This window comes from Phyllopteryx taeniolatus, chromosome 4 (assembly GCF_024500385.1).
Source record: "Phyllopteryx taeniolatus isolate TA_2022b chromosome 4, UOR_Ptae_1.2, whole genome shotgun sequence".
Taxonomy (NCBI): Eukaryota; Metazoa; Chordata; class Actinopteri; order Syngnathiformes; family Syngnathidae; genus Phyllopteryx; species Phyllopteryx taeniolatus.
The window spans coordinates 18395727-18417188 of NC_084505.1; the positions used below are offsets into that span (position 1 = coordinate 18395727).

The 21462-nt window shown below is 41.6% G+C and overlaps 1 protein-coding gene and 1 long non-coding RNA gene across 4 annotated transcripts in view; both read left to right on the forward strand.

Annotated features, from left to right (window-relative positions):
• usp34 (ubiquitin specific peptidase 34) overlaps positions 1 to 21462 on the forward strand; it is a 93180-nt gene that overhangs the window by 62871 nt on the left and 8847 nt on the right. For all 3 annotated transcript variants that reach the window (XM_061770172.1, XM_061770173.1, XM_061770174.1), the window contains exons 50-70: positions 160 to 238; positions 950 to 1003; positions 1085 to 1180; positions 2857 to 2921; positions 3019 to 3094; positions 3218 to 3265; positions 6175 to 6240; positions 6342 to 6422; positions 6495 to 6580; positions 8319 to 8487; positions 8870 to 8944; positions 9024 to 9175; positions 10947 to 11100; positions 11195 to 11239; positions 12822 to 12926; positions 13937 to 14084; positions 15776 to 16080; positions 17369 to 17698; positions 17783 to 17940; positions 20678 to 20756; positions 20824 to 20950. In XM_061770172.1, coding sequence (XP_061626156.1) covers positions 160 to 238; positions 950 to 1003; positions 1085 to 1180; positions 2857 to 2921; positions 3019 to 3094; positions 3218 to 3265; positions 6175 to 6240; positions 6342 to 6422; positions 6495 to 6580; positions 8319 to 8487; positions 8870 to 8944; positions 9024 to 9175; positions 10947 to 11100; positions 11195 to 11239; positions 12822 to 12926; positions 13937 to 14084; positions 15776 to 16080; positions 17369 to 17698; positions 17783 to 17940; positions 20678 to 20756; positions 20824 to 20950 — 2498 coding nt within the window. The remainder of the gene's footprint in view (positions 1 to 159; positions 239 to 949; positions 1004 to 1084; positions 1181 to 2856; positions 2922 to 3018; positions 3095 to 3217; positions 3266 to 6174; positions 6241 to 6341; positions 6423 to 6494; positions 6581 to 8318; positions 8488 to 8869; positions 8945 to 9023; positions 9176 to 10946; positions 11101 to 11194; positions 11240 to 12821; positions 12927 to 13936; positions 14085 to 15775; positions 16081 to 17368; positions 17699 to 17782; positions 17941 to 20677; positions 20757 to 20823; positions 20951 to 21462) is intronic.
• Positions 17949 to 20059, forward strand: LOC133476585 (uncharacterized). The gene is made up of 2 exons (XR_009788091.1): positions 17949 to 18367; positions 18569 to 20059. It is a non-coding gene; the product is annotated as an uncharacterized LOC133476585 (long non-coding RNA).

Sequence of the window (21462 nt, forward strand, 5' to 3'; positions counted from 1 at the left end):
ACCTTTTTAGGGTTGTCAGTAATTGTCGGATTTCAGCTATTTGCGGCAGGGCTCCCTCCCTATTCCCTGCCAATAGTGGGGGTTCACCATAGTGTGTCAGGAGTGATACCCCTAACTCACACGCTCGTGCGGCATAGTTTCAAAATGGCGTGTCTGCAGGTACTTGTTCAACGACGCCGAGGTGAAGCCCTTCGACTCTGCACAGCTGGCGTCCGAGTGCTTCGGCGGAGAGATGACGGTAAGAGACGTGGACATGATGTGCATAGACGCTCCCTTGATTGCGGAATTGTATGTTGACATTGATACCATATTGGATGTGGAAAAGTGGAGCATATTTCTTATTGATATGGCAAAACCACATCTCATTGGAATAAAACTAAACTTTTGACTGCATTTGGCCTTTAACATGATTTTTCCTCCAGGATTTGATGACTTTGTTGTTTATACAAATAAATAAAAAATCTCTTAGAAATTACCATTACTAGTAGTTATTAATATAAATATATATAAATTACTGAATATTCATCGAAATCAGTTAAATTTAAACAACGCTTTTTATTCAGAACACATCTACTGTTCAGGATGTGGTTATTATAGATTCAGATTCAATATTTGTTACTATTTCAATCTCTATCATCACAGTAAGCGTGTTACACACTTTAGTCACTTCAAATGCTCATGGAAACTGCAAAAAAGTAGGTTTGGTTGGTGCTTGCGTCAAGAGCCAAAACCGTTAGAATCATCAGATTAAAAGTTCCCGTTTTTCCAAATCTGTGAAGAAATGAGAGGCATTAACTTGTTTGTTTCGGACTTTCTGAAGTTCAATCCATCGACCTGCATTAGTTTACGGGGCACAGACATGCTGACGTGTTCATATCTCTATGCAGCAGTCCGCCTTATTCCGCGCCCCTCGCCTTGTGCTTACCACAGTGTGTTTTTTGTCTTTCAGACCAAAACGTACGACTCAGTAACTGACAAGTTCATGGACTTCTCCTTTGAGAAGGTGAGGAGCAATGCTTTCTATTCCCGCTTAGTAATGTGTGTCAATGTGAAGGTGACACGATCGGTGTTTTGTGTTTGTCAGACGCACAGCGCCTATATGTTGTTCTACAAGCGTGTAGAGCTTCAGGAGGACAATGCCAAGGACTTCACGTTTGACGTTTCTCCAGATCTGCTGGAGGTACGGCTCTCTTTGTGCTCTGTCTCTTGAATTGTATCGAGACACGCTTGTGTAGACCTGTCACGAAAATTACTATATGAACTTATCGTTTGATGAATAAAATGGACATGATGGGCACGGTGGACGACTGGTTAGCACATCTGCCTCACAGTTCTGAGGACTTGGGTTCAAATCCAGCCCCGCCTGTGTGGAGTTTGCATGTTCTCCCCGTGCCTTTGCAGGTTTCCTCCCACATCCCCAAAACATGCATGGTAGGTTAATTGAAGAAATTGCCCGCAGGTGTGAATGTGAGTACGAATGGTTGTTTGTTTATATGGGCCCTGCGATTGGCTGGCAACCAGTTCGTGGTGTACCCTGCCTCTTGCCCAAAGATAGCTGGGATAGGCTCCAGCACGCCCACCACCCTAGTGAGGATAAGCGGTTCAGAAAATGGTAGGATGGATAGTTTTTTCTGACTCGATAAATTGTCATTGTTGTGGTGAGCCGGCGCGCGGATTACACCATGAGCCGACAGAATTGGACGGCTGTGTCATTAGCCCGTACACTCTTGCCAGTGTTGGCTCCATCCAATACTCCACAGTCTTGCTGCATTTGCAGCTTGTTGATTCATACAACAGAGACACTTAAGGGAAGGTTTAACTGCTTATTGTGTTTGCTAGCTAACGAGGTAGCCTGCGAGCTAATAAGCTAGCGAGTTCAGGAGCTAAATAGCTCGCTCCACCGTGGTGGTGATGTTTAACACGTCAGTGGCTCTCTCCGAGTTGTTGTGTGTTGGTCCCCAATTAGCACACTCTGGAAAGTTAACTGTTTATTGTGTTCACTAGCCCGCGAGCTAATGAGCTAGCGAGCAAAGGAGCCAAACAGCTTGCTCCACCGTGGCGACGTTGTTTAAAACGTCAGTGGCTCTCTGAGTTGTTGTGTTGTCCCTAATTAAAACAAACTCGAGAAAGTTAACTGTTTATTAAGCATAACCTCAGTGGCACACATCATTCAGCTAGTGGTTGACTACAATGAATGTCAATATATATTTGACAGGTGAAGGACTCGTCTTCAGCGGACCAAGCGCAGTCTTGCAACACTTTATTTTGTCAGATTACAAAAAAACTATTTAATAGAGAAAAAAATGAAATTGCATATAATAATAATAACAACAATAATAATAGGAGCAGTACTTATTGAAAATAAAAATAAAATCAATAAAAAAAAAATAAGGGTGGCCTTATTTTTCAATATTTCAGAGGCATAAAAAGATGATACTGTTTCTCGTGATAGCTTCTGGGAAAATATATCTTTTACATAAAAAACATTTCTGACAGCCCTACGTTTGTGTATCTTAAGTGGATTTTTTTTTTACATTTCATTTAAGTGGATCTTTTAACATGTTTGTGTTTTAAGTGGGTCTATTAATGTGTTAGTTTCTCTTTTAATGGATTTTTAACTAATCTATGAACATGTATATGTGTGTAACACATTCACTGGCTCAGATCTCTCAGTTGTATAACTTGAAATGATCATTTTTGTCATCAAAAGCCTTTAGTTTTTTTGTTTTGACGCGTTTCTTTTTACAAAAACTAGTTTTTGGTTAACCCAACCCAAGTTCAGCTCTCATATGGCTGGCAACATTGGGGAAAACGGTTGGCAGTGAATGAGTTAACATGTTTGTGTACCTCTTGAAGTGGATCTGGCACGACAACATGCAGTTCCTCCAGGACAAGAACATATTTGAGCACACCTACTTTGGGTCAGTCTCACCAGCCACATAGTGATGACAATGTTTATGTCATCAATATTGTTTAGGTGTGTAATGACATGCGTGTTTTGTTGATGTTGTGCTGCAGCTTCATGTGGCATCTTTGCAGCAGCATTCCCAGCACGCTGCCTGACCCCAAAGCCATCTCCCTCATGACAGCCAAGGTAACACGCGCACAGCAACTTTTTGTTCTTTCACGTCAGTGGAGCACATGCTAGTAGTTACTTCAGTTACATGTCCAGTCTTTTTCCCTGATGTCATTCTCTCTGTTTCATTTAATTTTGCAGCTCAGTACGTCATTTGTCCTGGAGACCTTCATTCATTCTAAGGAAAAGGTTATTTAATATTTAACCAGATATTTCAGAGCTCTACTATTATTCAGAATCTCTCTCTCTCTCTCTCTCTCTCTCTCTCTATAGATATAGATATACATCTATATATAGATATACATCTATATATATATATAGATATATATCTATATATATAAATAACACGCACATGCACCCAGCGGCTGAAATAAGCATTTAACACGTCACCATTTTTGTCACTAAATATATTTCCAAAGGTGCTATTGACAACAAGACCTAAAATCTATCAGTAATCAAACAGCAATCCAGCCCCTTGTCAGTGCAAATGAATATCAGCTGGTTCACTCCTAATTTATGGCCGAGAAAAAGGTCTCATTGCCAAGGTGTGAGTCAAGACACATCCATGATGGGTAAGAGCACAGAGCTGTCTCAAGACCATCGCAAAGTAATTGTTGCAAAACGTAAAGATGGCATTGGTTACAGACTTAAGCTTCTGAATGTTCCAGTGAGCACGGTTGAGTCCATAAATACGTAAGTGAAAACCAATTATACCACCATAAATTTGCATCGATCAGGTGCTCCTCGCACGATTTCTGACAGAGGAGTGCAAAGAATAATCAGAAGAGTTGTCCAAGAGCCAGTCACCATCTGAGGAGATCTTCAAAAAGACCTGGAATTAGCAGGTACTGTTGTCACAAGGAAAACCGTGAGTAATGTACTCCGCCACCAAGGCCATGTATGCAAACTCACCACACAAGACCCCTTTGCTGGGAAAAAAGAAGAAAAAAAAAAAAAAACATGTCAAAGCTCGTTTAATGTTTGCTGAACAACATTTGGACAAACCAGTTAAATACTGGGAGAATATAGTCTGGTCGGATGAAAGCAAAGTTGAACTGTTTGGATGCCATAATGCACACCACATTTGGAGGAGAAATGGCACTGCACATCACCCTAAAAACACCAGACCAACAGTGAGATTTGGAGGTGGGAACATGATGGTGTGGGGCTGCTTTTCAGCAAATGGTACAGGTAAACTTTGTATTATTTAAGGAAGGATGAATGGGCAACTGTACCAAGACATTCTTGACAAAAATCTGCTGCCATCTATGAGGATGATGAAAATGAAACGAGGATGAACATTTGACCAGGATAATGATTCAAAACATACTGCCAAGGAAACTCTCAATTGGTTTCAAAGAAAAAAAGTAAAGCTTCTAAAATGGCCCAGCCAATCACCTGACTTGAATCCAATCGAAAATCTATGGAAAGAACTAAAACTCAAGGTCCATAAAAGAAGCCCACAGAACCTTCAAAATTTGAAGACTGCTTGTGTGGCGGAATTGGCCAAAATCACACCAGAGCAATTGATGCGACTAGTTTCTCCATACAGGAGGCGTCTCGAAGCTGTCATTGCAAACAAAGGCTTTTGTACAAAGTATTGAATAAATACCAGTTGGTGTGTTCAATACTTTTTCCCTGTGTAATTTCACATTATTACACACAACTTTATTTCAGATCTTATTTGTTTTAGTTTCTTTGTATTTATGGATTACCTGGGTTGTTCCCAACGTCCTGTAAGTTTTCATGTCAATAGCACCTTTGGAAATATATTTAATGAGAAAAACGGTGATGTTAAATACTTATTTCAGCCTCTGTGCATGCGTGTGTGCGCTCCAGCACACCCGCGACCTGATTGAGGATAAGCGGTAGAGAAAATGGATATATACACACATACCCCCCCTTTTTTTTCTTCTTCAATGCTGGGATCTCTTTTTAACATGCACTGCTTTCCTGCTGTGTATTCCCTGTGAACAAAAAGTACAGTGGTAGCTCAGTTTGCTTCCATGACCAAGCTCTCAGCTCAATTTACTTGTATATCAAACCCCATTTAAATGAATTGATATGCCATTAATCTGTTCCACCTTCCAAAAACCACCCATTTTTAAAATTTTGAAAAATAGCACGGTATTGTAAAAAAAACGCTTATGCTTCTACTGACTCACACACCCGCCACTCATTACCTGGAGCTTCCTTTTGATCCATTTGTGTTGCTTATTCTCCACCTTGTGTTGAAACTAAGAAATTATGTCAAAAACAGAATTGTAAATTTTTTCCAACAGTAATTAAGCAAGTCTCTCTCACACACACACACACACAGATTTGTGTGTTGACGTGTGCCTTTAAGGGGTGTGGCCTAGCGAATGACCCCAGCTCCGGTTATCCATTTCCTACGTGGTTAGTTCAGTGGAAACATCGTCTCCATGCTCCTTGTGAGTGTTCTCGTTTTATATTTGGAGTCAGCCAGTCCTCCCTTAAATGTCTCCAGTTGGCTCAAAATGCTGCTGCTTGTCTCTTAACTGCAGCACATAAGAGGGGAGCACATACAGTAACTGTGATTCTGGCCTCCGTCCATTGGCTGATTTGCGTTTTACAATTCATTTTAAGTTTATTTTATAAATTTAAAAAAATCATTCAATTAATCTCTCTGACCTACTACATTCTGATGCCCCCCGCCTGGTGCCTCAGGAGGTGTCGAGGTCTAAGCGGAAGGTCAGAGAACATAGAGCTTTTTTGTTGCTGGTCCGATTCTGTGGAATGGCCTCCTTCTGCACATTAGAGTAGGTCCACTTTTAAAACTCCTAAAAGTGATTTTTATTCCTTGGCTTTCAACTCTGCAAGAGGGTCTGCACCCGTTTTATTGTCAAAGCAAAAAATAGACCAAGCAACAACTCGTAACTCTTGCACTCTTTGAGTCAAGCTCCCACTTTACTGGGACAGGCTCGCATCAATCAATTAATAAATCAGTCGGAGGTTAGAATATATAGAATAGTCCTCAGTTGTCTTTCATTCTTCTGAATAAGACATTTTGGAAAATTGTATGCTTCCAAAATCAAAAGTCCCTTTATTTTGATGATATATGTTGCGTGTGTCGTCAGCCCACCATGCTGCAGTGGATTGAACTTCTCACCAAACAGTTCAACAACAGCCAGGCGGCCTGCGAGGTGCGTGTGTGTACACACGCACACAGACGCGCATACACTGTTGTTGTTGTTGTTGTTGTTGTTGTAGTGTGCACCTCCATTATGTGCTTCTCTCCCCTCAGTGGTTTTTGGACAGGATGGCAGATGACAACTGGTGGCCCATGCAGATCCTCATCAAGTGTCCCAATCAGATTGTCAGACAGGTACCTTCTCATTCTTGTTGTTCTTATTGGTGTTTTTAAGACATGTTCTGATCTCCGACTGGTTGTTTTCAGATGTTCCAGAGGTTGTGTATACACGTCATCCAGAGGCTGCGTCCGGTCCATGCTCACCTCTACCTGCAGCCGGGCATGGAAGACGGGTGCGTCTGGTTCTCACTATTGTTACACCGCTCATCCGCACCCCTCTCGCAGGTTGTTGGGTGACAGGGGATTCCTGTCCTTTAAAGCAGTGCTTCTCAAACAGGGGGACCCACGAGCTGTAGCTTGGGGGGGGGGCACACAATTGAAATAAAAAGAGCATACTTGCGTATGGGGACTGGCGTACAAATACATCCGCTCATAATAAACCAATTACTGTACTCATCATCATCTTCACTTTGGGCTCTAGCATCACAAAAATATGACATCCCCAAATGATTAAAGTTGTTTTTTTTATTTTTATTTTTTTAACAAAAGGTCTATCACATGAAGTTTTTGTTTTTTCTAGAACGGAATGTTTTTTTCCAAGAATATACTTGTTTTTAAAATGTTTTTTTCTAGAATAAAAGGTCTAATCTTACGAGAATTAAGTTGTATTTTTGATATTCACTTATTAAAATAGACCTTTCCTTCCTTGTCAAACTCTGACTTTAATATCGTAATATTCCGTCTTTATTCTCGTAAGACTAAGACTTTTAACCCCAACAAAGTACGTCTTTGTTCTTGTAAAAATCACAACTATTCTTTTTTTCTGAAAACAAAGCAACCTTTTATTTCTTATGACATTTCGGGATGCATATTCCTGGCATTGGACGGAATCCTATTTACTAAACCATCACTTTTCAGGAAATAAAAACAAAAACGGCATATTTTTTGAGCCACTAACATTGCGTCATCTTCAAAGAGCGCAAGCCATTTTCAACACTTTAGATTGGTCAATCATTTGTAAAAAATAATAGACCCACATGGGGACTGACCAATCGTATTGATTTGCGAACAAAATATGAAATTGAAAATATTTGCACATAGGAGACTTCAGCCCAATGCCAGCGATATGATATTTGTGTAATTGCCGTTAGGATATGACTGGGTTATATCCGCTCTAATACATCCAAAAGTGTTCTATAGGGGTTGAGGTCAGGATTGTGCAGGCCAGTGAAGTTCATCCACATCAAAGTCTCTCATCCATTTCTTTATGGACCTTGGTTTGTGCACTGTTGCACGGTCATGTTGGAACACGAAGGGGGCATCTCCAAGCTGTTCCCACACAATATTAGCCCCTAAGCTCCAGTGAAAAGAACTGTGAATGTTTTCAGCATACAAAGAGAAGATTAAACAACATGGATTTAGAATGGGGTATCACTTAAAATCATAAGTGAGTCAAGACAGGTGAGTGAACACTTTTGGCAATAGTGTATATTTAGAATACTACATCCCTAGAACAGATCTAGTTTGACTGCAAGACCTGCTACTGAGTAGATCTCTTTTGACTCATAAAGCAAATGATTAGATCCCTTTTGATCGGAAGGCATGTTGTTTAGATTCATTTGGACGCATACATCAGTAGCCTAGATGAACTTGGACTCTCAGACCTTTTGGCGACATCATTTTTTTACAGAAGTTGTAGACCTTAAGACTAGATCGTTTTTTTACCTGTAGGCTAGCTCGGCTTTGACCTGTAGACTAGATCGGCTTTCACTTGTAGAACTTTAGGTGATATCTCTTACACCTGCTGACCAGATGTTGACTCGTAGACTTGTAGATGGCATCTATTTTTACTCCGACTTCCCAACTAGAACCCCCATTTACTGTCAGACCTCTGTGGACTAGATTACGTGGAGCGCGCGGATCCAATCTGACCGAGCGTCATGTGTCCTCCCCCCCACATACCTCCTGCAGGTCAGACGACATGGACGGGTCAGTGGAGGACATCGGGAGCCGCTCTTGCGTGACTCGCTTTGTGAAGACGCTGCTGTCCATCATGGAGCATGGCGTCAAGCCTCACAGCAAGCACCTTACTGAGTACTTTGCCTTCCTCTACGAGTTCGCCAAGATGGGAGAGGAGGAGGTGGGTCGGAAGGAAGGAAGTCTGGGGACCGTAGCATGGGGGTCTGCAAAATAATTTGCCATAGATTATGTGGTTTCATTTAAAAAAAAACATAATGACGAACCTGTAGATTTATGAGTCCCGGTAAATCCTGAGTGCCAGTATAAAATGAAGTGGGATGCTGTATAGTAGTATTATATTAATATGGATTTACAGTTGGATATACGTCTTTTTTTAGTTGGAAAAGTTTCTCCCCTATAAGGGAACCCTACCTCCAAAAAGTTTGGTTTTAGATTTCTTCCATTAAATAAAAAAAAAAAATTGCAATGTGTTTTACTGTATAGTTTTTACTGCAGCTGTTAAAAAATTCTGTCTTGATGATAGGTCTTTATTTCCTTTCCAGAGTCAATTCCTGCTGTCACTGCAAGCCATCTCCATTATGGTGCACTTCTACATGGGAACCAAAGGACCAGAGAACGTCAGTTAAACAATGGTAACTGAGCACAAAAAGCGATGCTAACCTAACATTTTTTGTGGTGGGGGTGTTTCCTCCTCAGCCGCAGGTAGAGGTTCTGTCTGAGGAGGAGGGTGAGGAGGAGGACGAGGAGGAAGACATCTTGTCCCTGGCCGAGGAGAAATATCGTCCGGCCGCTCTGGAGAAGATGGTCGCCCTCATTGCCCTCCTGGTGGAGCAGTCGCGCACGGAGAGGTACATGCATCGACACGAAACCAACCCGAACGTTTCCTATCACCATTGTCACGTGTCCAAAAACATTGCCAAACGTTACATTTTTAATACAAAAAATATAAACTTGGCAACCCTATGCACCTTTTGACATTGGAAATTGGAAAAGGAAACAACCAGTGAATTTTCACACATGCAAGACCACACCAAATATAGTTCAATTGAGCTTGAGTCTGTCCCATTTGACTTTTGGCGAGGGGGAGGTTATACCCTGGACTGTTCGCACAAATAGACAAAAAAGCATTCACACTCACATTCACACCTATGGACAATCTAGACTTTTCAGTAATGTTTTTGGAATGTGGGAGGAAGCCGGAGTACCGGGAGAAAACCACGCAACAGTGAGGCGGATTTCCTAACCACTCTTCACCGTGCTGCCATAAATGTGAACCTAAACAGCAAAGATGAATGAAAAATGTTTTTCCATCGACAGCTACATACACAATCGGATCAGTACCATTTTTAACAAGATGCACTTATAAAAGTATGATGTCAGTCTGCATTTTTAGTCTCTTCACCTAAATTGAAGTTGGCTATTTTGAAGCTTGTGTTAGTTTTTCCACTCGACCCTCCAGACCGAGCTTTATGTGCTCCTCCAGGGCTGAAGTCAGGGAGAATTCCCCACTTCAAGCCTATTTCAGCAATGACCGCGCACAAACGCTAGTAGTTTTCACGATGGAGACACCCTTTTTTATTGTTTTCATGAAATTTGCCTTACACACACATTGTTGTAGATTTTAGTGGAAAAAACATCTGAGATTATATTTTAAGGCCATAAACCGAACACAGTGCTACCTTGTGATACAAGTTAAATTTCTTCCGCGACCACACGGGTAGCGCAAATCACTCGTATCTCAAATTGTCTTTCCCCGATGAAAAAAAGGAAAGCAAAGCTAAAACCATAACGTAAAGACATAATTCAATGGAATATGAAGAAATTAAAGCGTTTCTGACACATTTTTTACTTCAGTCCAATGAACATTGTGCCGCTTGTTCTGGGTTGCGCGTCTCGGCCACCTGAGGGCAGTATAAAACACATATACGGGTATACATGGAGGCGTCTTGGCGCCTCAGTACAGCAGTAATATTAGTTTATCGTAGAGGATAAAGCATATATGCCGGTGAATACTGTTATACAGTAATCCCTCTCTACTGTATATCACGGTTCACTCTTCGCGGTCCCGCTACATCGCAGAAATTCTGTATTACAGTTGTTACTCCATTTTTTTTATACTGTTTGTACAATATTTTGGCGTTATCCATTGCTCTTGGTCTTTCTCATGTGCGTTTAAATGTTTGTATTGTTTTGAGTTATGTTTAAAAACCTTAAATATTTCAAGTGTCATAAATACTATACAAAGATGCCTAGGGTGTATTTATTTATCTTATTTCTATGTTGTGGATTTCGGTTATGGGGGGGTGGTCCGGAATGTAACCCCACCAGTGGAGGGGGGGATTATTTTATGATCTGTCTGCATATGTTGCTTCACAGTTTGTGTTCAAATATCTTTTAATTGCTTGAAGGATTATAACACCACGACACAGATGCCGTTGGTTAGCCCATCCATGGTATTTTGCATTATTTGTTGGCGTTACTAAATTTTCTTAAGGCAAAGATGTGTAGTTGCTTGAAATACACAACATCCAATTGTCTTTGTCTTTATTTTTTTCATGAAAAAGAAATGTACTCAAAATAAGAACATTAAATACATGTTTTAAACCGTGGCGCACGCAGACACCTAACGCTGTCCCAGAGCGACATGGCGGCGCTTACGGGCGGCAAAGGTTTCCCATTCCTCTTCCAACACATCCGAGATGGCATCAACATCCGGCAGACGTGCAACCTCATCTTCAGCCTCTGTCGCTACAACAACCGCCTGGCCGAGCATGTATGTTTCTGCACTTTTTTCTTTTTTCTTTTTTTTCTTTTTTTTATACGTAACCTGATGTACCACCTGCTGACTCTTGCTTGTTTCTCTGAAGATCGTGTCCATGCTCTTCACCTCCATCGCCAAGCTGACGCCTGAGGTGAGTGTTTTTCCTCATCTCACGCCGCACCTGAAGTATACGCTGTTGTAGTCATGCTAACTTCCATAGCTTGAGCTGTGCATGAAATTAGCATAGTTTGATTCCAGCACTGTGACCTCCATGTTCAGCTGGAAGAACCCTGAAAGAACATAAGTCGGTCTTGAAAGGGTGCAAAATCTCCAGTTAATTTCTGGAAAGTTTCCAGCGGATTTCCACAGGAAGTTAAACTGGAGAATTTTGGCAGTATTTGAAATTCAAAACTTTCCATGGGATTTAATAGAAATGTATCATATTTACCCATAAATATAATAGGTAAGTAAAAATACGTCACCTGATCTTTGATATTGCACATACAATGAATGCCTTTTATACTGTATATACTAGTTTTATTTAGCTTTATATTGATATTATTTGTACTGTCTTGTAGCACCGCGGACCCTCGAGTACCGTAATTTCAATCCTCTATGTGTTACGCATATTGAAGAATTGACCTTGAAATAGCGATTAATTGATGCATTGATTCAATATCGATTCAGCAAATCTTCTGAATCGATTCACCTCCTGGCCAATGGAGGGCGCTTTGCATTTGTTCGGAACACAGGAAATAGACAGAAGTAAGCTCCTGTGTAAGCTGTGCTCGGCAGACTTTTTATTTTCATTACAATTTCTAAGAAGAATAACTACTATTTCAGTTTACAGCACTTTTTCAGTTTATAGAACTGTCATGTTTTTTGCTTTTGTTATTTAGATTTTTTTTCCAATGTTTATCCATCCATCCATTTTCTTCACCGCTTCTCCTCACGCGGGTCGCGGGCTGCTGGAGCCTATCCCAGCCATCTTCGGGCGGGAGGCGGGGTACACCCTGAACTGGTCGCCAGCCAATCGCAGGGCACATGGAAACAAACAACCATTCGCACTCACATTCACACCTACGGGCAATTTAGAGTCCTCAATCAACCTACCACGCATGTTATTTGGGATAACATCTCAGGTGATATAACACATGTTCAGATAACATGTCAACAGGTACTCACTGAATCAATGTCAAAGCGTCAAATTTAACTCTATATCATATCACTAATTAAAGAATTGAAATCGAATCGAATGGGGAGGTTATCAAAACCCAGCCCTAATAAATATGAACATTTTGTTTTGTCATAAGCAGACATCCGTGCAAGAGATGCATTTAAACAAACATTCATTTCAGCAGATTTATTTGTAAGTAGAACTTCAAGTTTTAAATATTTAATTGAACAATAAATTCTTTCATTTAACGGAAACATGCATGTTGAGTTAAATATTACTCATCTAACCCATTGAAAAATGAACAAAAATATCCCCCCCATATACAAATAGCAACAAAGTCTCATTGAAAATGTTACATGAATGACAAGAGCCCCCCCCCCCAAAAAAAATGTCCCATTCAACAGACAAATAAAAAAGCATTTCCATCTTCCATCAACCTCAGCCTTGGTGACCAACTGAAATAAAGTAGCATCGTTCTAGTGTAAATGAAGTAAATAAGACTTCCTGTCGGTGATTTTTTTTTTCCTTCAATGGTTTGGACTTGTTGTCTCTTCAGGCTGCTAATCCTTTCTTCAAGCTGCTCACCATGCTGATGGAGTTTGCGGGCGGCCCCCCGGGGATGCCCTCCTTCGCCTCATACATCCTGCAGAGGATCTGGGAGGTAAATGCCACATACAGTGCCGTGAAAAAGTATTGGCCCCCTTCTCAAATTCTTAGATTTTTGCATCTACTTCAAACAAAGGTAAATATCAAATATAACCCAAGTGAACTTAAAAGGCTATTTTTAAATGCTTTCATTTATTAAGGAAAAAAAAAAAAACTATTCAAAGTTACCTGGAGCTGTGTGGAAAAAGTAATTACCCCACTTGTTAAATCATGAATTGTGGCTAATCACAATTTTTGGTTAATTTTGGTTAATTAAACCTAATAACTGGTTGGGCCATCCTCAGCAGCAATTACTGAAATCAAGTGTTTTCTACAGGGTGATTGAAAAGTAACTCCCTATTTTAAAATACTTATTTATTCATATGTTGTCATATTTTTCTCAATTCCTTTGTGTATGTTCCACGATTAGAGGAGCAAGTCTATTCTACCAAACCAACAACTTTGGAAGAACTGTTGTGGTGTACAAATATGTACATTAAAAAAAATATGTATACTTAATAGTTCTCTTTCACCTTTTGAAATGTAATTGCAGTTAAAAAATATGTTCTGTAATAGTGTTATTGCACTTTGTTAAATTTTTAAAATTATATTAAAAAAAATATGTATACATATTGGTTGTGTTCCGTAAAAGAAATTATAGAATACATTCTGCAATCATATTTGACCAATGAGTACAAACGGGTATAAATATGGATATTTGACTAGAATAGAATAGAAATCCTTTGTCATTGTATGGTGCAGATACAGTACAACAAAATTGGGGTCCAACACCCAACTTAGTAAAATGGAAAAATAGGGGGAAAAAAAGACTATAGAAACTATAGAGCTATGACTAAATTATGCATTGCAAATAGCAGTAAGGCAGTGGAATATTATGTACAAGAAATACCATATATACAGTACATAGTGTATGTTAATGTGCATGATATGATGAGGATGAGCGAGCAGGTCCTGGAGGTTGTGTTGCTTGAAGGTTTGCTTTTTTTTTTTGTGTCTCCTCCTCAGGTGATCGAGTACAACCCGACTCAGTGTTTGGACTGGCTCGCGGTGCAGACTCCTCGGAACAAGCTGGCCCACAGCTGGGTTTTGCAGAACATGGAGAACTGGGTGGAGCGCTTCCTGCTGGCCCACAACTACCCTCGTGTGCGCACCTGTATGTAGGCCAGCCTGCGACAGACGCCGTTCAAATAAAAGCTCACAGATTGGATTTTACAACCCCAATTCCAATGAAGTTGGGACGTTGTGTTAAACATAAATAAAAACAGAATACAATATGTAAATCATGTTCAACCTATATTTAATTGAATACACTACAAAGACAAGATATTTCATGTTCAAACTCATAAACTTTATTGTTTTTAGCAAATAATCATTAACTTGGAATTTTATGGCTGCAACACATTCCAAAAAAGCTGGAACAGGTGGCAAAAAAGACTGAGAAAGTTGAGGAATGCTCATCAAACACCTGCTTGGAACATTCAACAGGTGAACAGGCTCATTGGGAACAGGTGGGTCCCATGATTGGGTATAAAAGGAACTTCCCTGAATTGCTCAGTCATTCACAAGCAAAGATGGGAGGCGAGGTTCATCTGTTTGTGAACAAGTGCATGAGAAAATAGTCGAACAGCTTAAGGACAATGATCCTCAACATACAATTGCAAGGAATTTAGGGATTTCATCATCTATGGTCCATAATATCATCAAAAGGTTCAGAGAATCTGGGAAGATCACTGCATGTCAGCGGCAAGGCCGAAAAACATTGATTGCCCGTGACCTTCAATCCCTCAGGCGGCACTTCATCAAAAACCGACATCAATGTGTAAACGATATCACCACATGGGCTCAGGAACACTTCGGAAAACCAATGTCAGTAAAGAACAGTTTGGTGCTACATCCATAAGTGCAACTTGAAACTCTACTATGCAACGCAAAAGCCATTTATCAACAACACCCAGAAACGCAGCTGGCTTCTCTGGGCCCGACCTCATCGAAGATGGACTGATGCAAAGTGGAAAACTGTTCTGTGGTCCGACGAGTCCACATTTCAAATTGTTTTTTGAAATTGTGGACGTCGTGTCCTCCGGGCCAAAGAAGAAAAGAACCGTCCGGACTGTAAAGGACGCAAAGTTCAAAAGCCAACATCCGTGATGGTATGGGGCTGTGTTAGTGCCAATGGCATGGGTAACTTACACATCTGTGAAGGCACCATAAATGCTCAAAGGTACATAGAGGTTTTGAAGAAACATATGCTGCCATCCAAGCAAGGTCTTTTTCATGGACACCCCTGCTTATTTCAGCAAGACAATGCCAAACCACATTCTGCACGTGTTACAACAGCGTGGCTTTGTAGTAAAGTAGTGCTGTAAGAGAGACGTGTCTCCCATTGAAAATGTGTGGCGCATTATGAAGCGTAAAATACGACAACGGAGACCCCGGACTGTTGAACAGCTGAAGCTGTTACATCAAGCAAGAATGTGAAAGAATTCCACCTACAACGCTTCAACAATTCGTGTCCTCAGTTCCCAAACGTTTATTGAATGTTGTTAAAAGAAAAGGTGATGTAACACAGTGGTAAACATGACCCTGTCCCAGCTTTTTTGGAACGTGTTGAAGCCATAAAATTCAAAGTTAATGATTATTTGCTAAAAGCAATGTTTATCAGTTTGAACATTAAATAACTTGTCTTTGTAGTGTATTCAATTAAATATAGGTTGAACATGATTTGCAAATCATTGTATTCAGTTTTTATTTGTTTAACGCAATGTCCCAACTTTATTGGAATTGGGGTTGTACAAGGAAAAAGGAAAATTCCCATTTTAATCAATTATTTCCCCCTTGGCTTAGCGGCGGCGTACCTCCTGGTGTCGCTGATCCCCAGCAACTCTTTCCGTCAGATGTTCCGCTCCACACGCTCGCTGCACCTGCCCACCCGCGAGCTGCCGCTGTCCCCCGACACCACGGCTGTGCTGCACCAGGTGTACAACCTCCTGCTGGGCCTGCTGGGCCGCGCCAAGCTGTACGTGGATGCCAGCGTGCATGGTACCACCAAGCTGGTGCAGTACTTCAGCTTCATGACGTACTGCCTCATCTCCAAGACCGAGAAGCTCATGTTTTCCCTCTACTTCATGGACCTTTGGAACCTCTTCCAGGTATGCGCTCGTGGAACTCTTTGCCTTCCTTGGATTATTATTATTAGTCTGCCATTTGAATCTCCTCAATTTGCCAGTTTGACCAATTGACATGAAAGTGGGCACACGTCTATCATAATAGGATGCATCAAAAAGACTCATGGACCCATGCCCGAAATTGATCTGTGGATTGTAAATTGACAATTAGTACTGGCAACAGATGTTACAGTATATATTGTACATACAGACATTAGCGCATTTACAGATGCACGTATGACATTTACAGAAGTACTGAGCAAAATGCTAAAAGTTGGCTAGCGAGCAAGTTGGTTCTTAACTTCGCATTTTTGATCTGGTGCTAGCTAGTTGATACTGAGACTAACTTACGGGACGTCAGGCATGCAGCGCGTCAAACCAGCTAAAGGTCCAGACTACAATGAAGTTGAAAGCTCTTTACTTTTCATTGTAAATATTTAAGTGTTATAAGTCCTTCCGTGAATCAGTCCTTATTGTATGACAATTTGACGCATTTCTGTATGAATAATGAACCCACAATGCATTGCGCGCTTAACACGACCGTACAGTTGTATTCTTAATGTGTAAATAAAACAGTAACAACAATCAAATACACGTTTTACAAAAGAAAATAAGACAAATAGTGTGGCGATCATGAAATTGTGCATTTCTTTGTACTTTTATGGCGCTACATCATCACTGTCCATTGTGCGTTTTCTTCCGCTTATTGAAAAATCAGCGGTCTTCCTCAGCGGTTAAATGTCATTGAATGGCTGGACTGAGAATTTTCGAGTCACCAGCTGCCTCAAACCAGTACATAGTGAGAGACATTAATGACTCAAAAGTAACTGTTGCTGTTTTGAAAAAGTAAGTGTAGTCTGATTATTCTCCTGGGGAATAGTAATGCGTTACTTCGCTCGTTACTCAAAATGGCGGAATTTTGGAGTAACACGTAACACAGCATCACTGTGTGTGTGTGTGTCTGTGTGTGTGTGTGTGTGTATATATATGTATATATATATATATATATATATGTATGTGTATATATGTATATGTATATATATATGTATATATATATATATATACACACACACTGAATTCTGAAACTAACAGACTTTGTCAACGGCATTTTAGGTGACAAATGGAAATTAATTAATACATTTTTGGACACATTGTTCAATCCTGACAGTCTGTTTTATCTGATGTCCGTTATATTGGTGTCGGTTTTATTGAGGTTCCACTGTGCTAAGGTTGTTTTTGTGGATAACGCGGCTCTGCATCTGTCTACCGGCAGCCCAAACTGTCTGAGCCGGCCATCGCCACCAACCACAACAAGCAGGCGCTCCTGTCCTTCTGGTACAACGTGTGCGTGGACTGCAGCGAGAACGTCCGGCTTGTGGTGCAGAACCCGGCCGTCACCAAGAACATCGCATTCAACTACATCCTGGCCGACCACGACGACCAGGAGGTGGTGCTGTTCAACCGCAGCATGCTGCCTGCCTACTATGGCATCCTGCGCATGTGCTGCGACCAGTCTCCCGCCTTCACACGCCAGCTGGCCTCGCACCAGAACATCCAGTGGGCCTTCAAGAACCTTACTCCGCACGCCAGCCAGTATCCCAGGGTACGCTCGCTCAGAAGTCTTTGATATTGAAGCTATCAATCGCGGGAAAGAAGCGTTAACAATGCTGTCGTTGGCCCCCTGCAGGCAGTGGAGGAGCTGTTCAATCTGATGCAGTTGTTCGTGGCGCAGCGATCCGACATGCATGAAGAAGAAGTGGAGGACGTCAAGCAGTTCAAGAAGACGACCATCAGCTGCTACCTGAGATGCCTGGATGGACGCTCGTGTTGGACCACCCTCATCAGGTCACCTGCGTCAACACCCATGTTCTCACGTTATTTTTAATGCATGTCTTTGTATTTAATGTATGTATTGCATCATGTTTGTCTGCCTTGTATTTAGCTTCTGTGATGTATTTAGGTTGGCATGATGATTAGGAGAAAGGTTTATATATTGTGTGTCCAGGATTGCAGGTGGAAAGGCAGTCGGGCTAGACGTTTAGGGGCAGGGTTCAAATAATTTTACCATGCTGTAGATGGGACGAGAAATGGAGTAGGGGTTATTTTAAAGGAAGCATTAGTTAATGTCTGGGAAGTGAAAAGTGTGTCAGATCGAGTGATGAGGCTGAAACTTGAAATTGAGGGTGTTATGGGTAATGTGATGAGTGGCTATGCCCCACAGGTAGGATGTGACCTAGAGCTGAAAGAGAAATTCTGGATGGAGCTAGACGAAGTAGTTCTGAGCATCCCAGAGAGAGAGAGAGAGAGAGTTGTGATTGGTGCAGATTGTTATGGACATGTTGGTGAAGGAAACGGGTGATGAAGAAGAGATGGCTAAGCTTGGCATCCAGGAAATGAACTTGGAGGGACAGATGGTGGTAGACTTTGCAAAAGGGATGGAAATGGCTGCAGTGAACACTTTCTTCCAGAAGAGGCAGAAACATAATGTGACCTCCATTGCGGCGGTAGAAGCACGCAGGTGGATTACATTTTGTGCAGATGACGTAATCTGAAAGAGGTTACTGACTGTAAGGTAGTGGTAGGGGAGGGTGTGGCTACACAGCATAGGGTGGTGGTGTGTAAGAGGACTCTGGTGGTGGCGAGGAAGATTAATACGACAAAGGCAGAGCAGAGAACCATGTGGTGGAAGCTGAGAAAGGAAGAGTGTTGTGCGGCTTTTTGAGAAGAGATGAGACAGGCTCTCAGTGGACAGGAGGAGCTTCTAGAAGACTGGATCACTACAGCCAAAGTGATCAGGAAGACAGGCAGGAGAGTACTTAGTGCATCTTCTGGTAGGAAAGGAGAGAAGGAGATTTGGTGGTGGAACCACAAAGTACAGGAAATCATACAAGGAAAGAGGTTAGCTAAGAAGTGGGACACTGAGAGGACCGAGGTGAGGAGAAAGGAATACATTGAGATGCGACGTAGGGCAAAGATAGAGGTGTCAAAGAGGCATATGGTATGCATGCCAGGTTTAGAAACTAAAGGAGAAAAATTATCTACAGGTTGGGCAGACATTGGGTTAGAGATGGGATGTGCAGCAGGTTAGGGTGATTAAGGATAGAGATGGAAATGTGTTGATTGGAACTGTTTGCAGTGGTGATGGATAGGGTGACAGATGAGGTTAGACTGGAATCCCCGTGGACCATAATATTTGTGCAGATGACATTGTGATCTGCAGTGAAAGCAGCGAGCAAGTGGAGGAACAGAAAGGTGGAGGCATGCACTGGAAAGGAGAGGAATGAAGATTAGCCGAAGTAAAACAGAATATATGTGCATTAAGATGTTGAGGTTCTCTCTAGGAGAGACAAGGTTGGACAGGATTAGAAATTAACTCATCAGAGGGACAGCCAAGGTTTGATGTTTTGGAGACAAAGTTAGAGAGAGCAGACTTCGATGGTTTGTACACATCCAGAGGAGAGAGATTCTATTCTAGAGTCTATTGGTAGAAGGAGGATGAGTATTGAGCTGCCAGGCAAGAGAGCTAGAGGAAGACCAAAGAGAAAGTTGATGGTTGTAGTGAGGAAAGACATGAGCTTAACTGGTGTTCGAGAGGAGGATGCAGGAGATAGGCTTACATGGAAAAGGATGACACCCTGTGGCGACCCCTAACGGGACAAGCCGAAAGGAAAAGAAGATGAACTATTTAAAAAAAAAAAAAAAAAAGTTAGCAAAAACCAAAATGTCGAACAAATAAGTAACCGCTTCTGTAAGCCTTCTCCTCTTCAGTGCTTCCTTAAGATCCTTTTTTGTTGGTCACATGAAATATTCAAATTTTGTGAAACACTGGATTTGTTTATTTTTTTGTCTTTCTGTCATAATCATCAAAATTGAAACAAAGGCTTGAAGAAATTTACTGTGGTGAACTATTATGCAAGTTCCACTTTTTGAAACAAATGATTTCAATAAATTGACTTTCCCTTGATATTCCAATTTTTTGGCACATACCTGTAAGCACCAGGTCAGAATAAATCACCTCACGTTAACAGTTGACCTGAAATCGTCAATCGAACTGATTTCAATCAATGAAAGAAAGTCTGCATGTGAACCCGCCATGTGTTAAGCAGGTTGCAACGTTTAGCGTCTGCGTTGTATTTGCCGTGTTTTGCATCTGCATCATATTTATTTGTTGAGTCATATTTATTGTATTTGTGTCAAATTTGACGTCTGCGGTGTGCGTAAAGGCTGCCGCACACTACACGACGTGGTCGAACCCCGCACATTGAGCAAATGGATATATGGACGCCCTGAATAGCGAGCCTGTAGAGGCATTTTATGCTGTACAGATAGTATATTGAAATTTATTGCATTTCTTAAACCATAAAAAGATGAATAGTTAAGGAAGAGGCGGGTTGCTAAAGAGAGTGGACGGGGGTGAGCATAAAAGCGTGAGTGTGGATATTTTACAGGAGTCTCGCTGACTCCATTCATTTGAACCCTATCTGCCATTCCTATGTGGTTAGCATCTGTGTGGTGTTTAATGTGTATCTGATTATGGTGTGTGTGCTTTGTGTTGTAATGTTTTGTGTTGTTGTTGTTTCAGTGCCTTCAGGGTCCTGCTGGAGAATGAGGAGGACCGACTGCTGGTGGTCTTCAACAGAGGACTCATCCTCATGACAGAGGTAGACACCACGTCGCGTTTGCGTGTGTTGCGGTGTCTATAACTTACTTGACGAGTTGTCCCCGCAGTCGTTCAACACACTGCACATGATGTATCACGAGGCCACTGCCTGCCACGTCACCGGAGACCTGGTAGAGCTGCTCTCCATCTTCCTGTCTGTGCTCAAGGCCACCAGGCCTTACCTACAGCGCAAAGGTACGCCGGCATCATCATCTTCGTGTTGGTCATCAGGCTTTTTCTTGGCTCAGATTAAGGCAGAGGCATTAACAATCTTCTCGTGTGCGCGCAAGCGTCGCTTCACACTGGCTCAAACAATCACTTTTTTGATTTTGGTCAAGTACCATGGATTACAGGTTTGAAGGCTGCCGGGCACCGAGTGACTCGGCCGAACCCGACTGAACTGTTGCGCAGGATGCAGGGTTTGGCAACTGTTTGCATGAGTGGCCAATTAGTCTGCTTTTGGTTTTGCCGTGATTCAAAATTTGAATCGCAGTTGCACAGTGTATCAGCTAGCCAATTAAATGCCCAAAAGCTTTCATTCATGCTAAAATATTTTTATTTGATGATCCGGTCCAAAACATACAAATATTTTAGCGTGAATGAAAGCTTTTGTGCATTTAATTGACAGATCCGCGCAGCGTCTGCAGTGATGCAGACTTATCGGTCTGTCGTGTTGAAGGAGGAGCTAAGCCAAAAGGCGAAGCTCT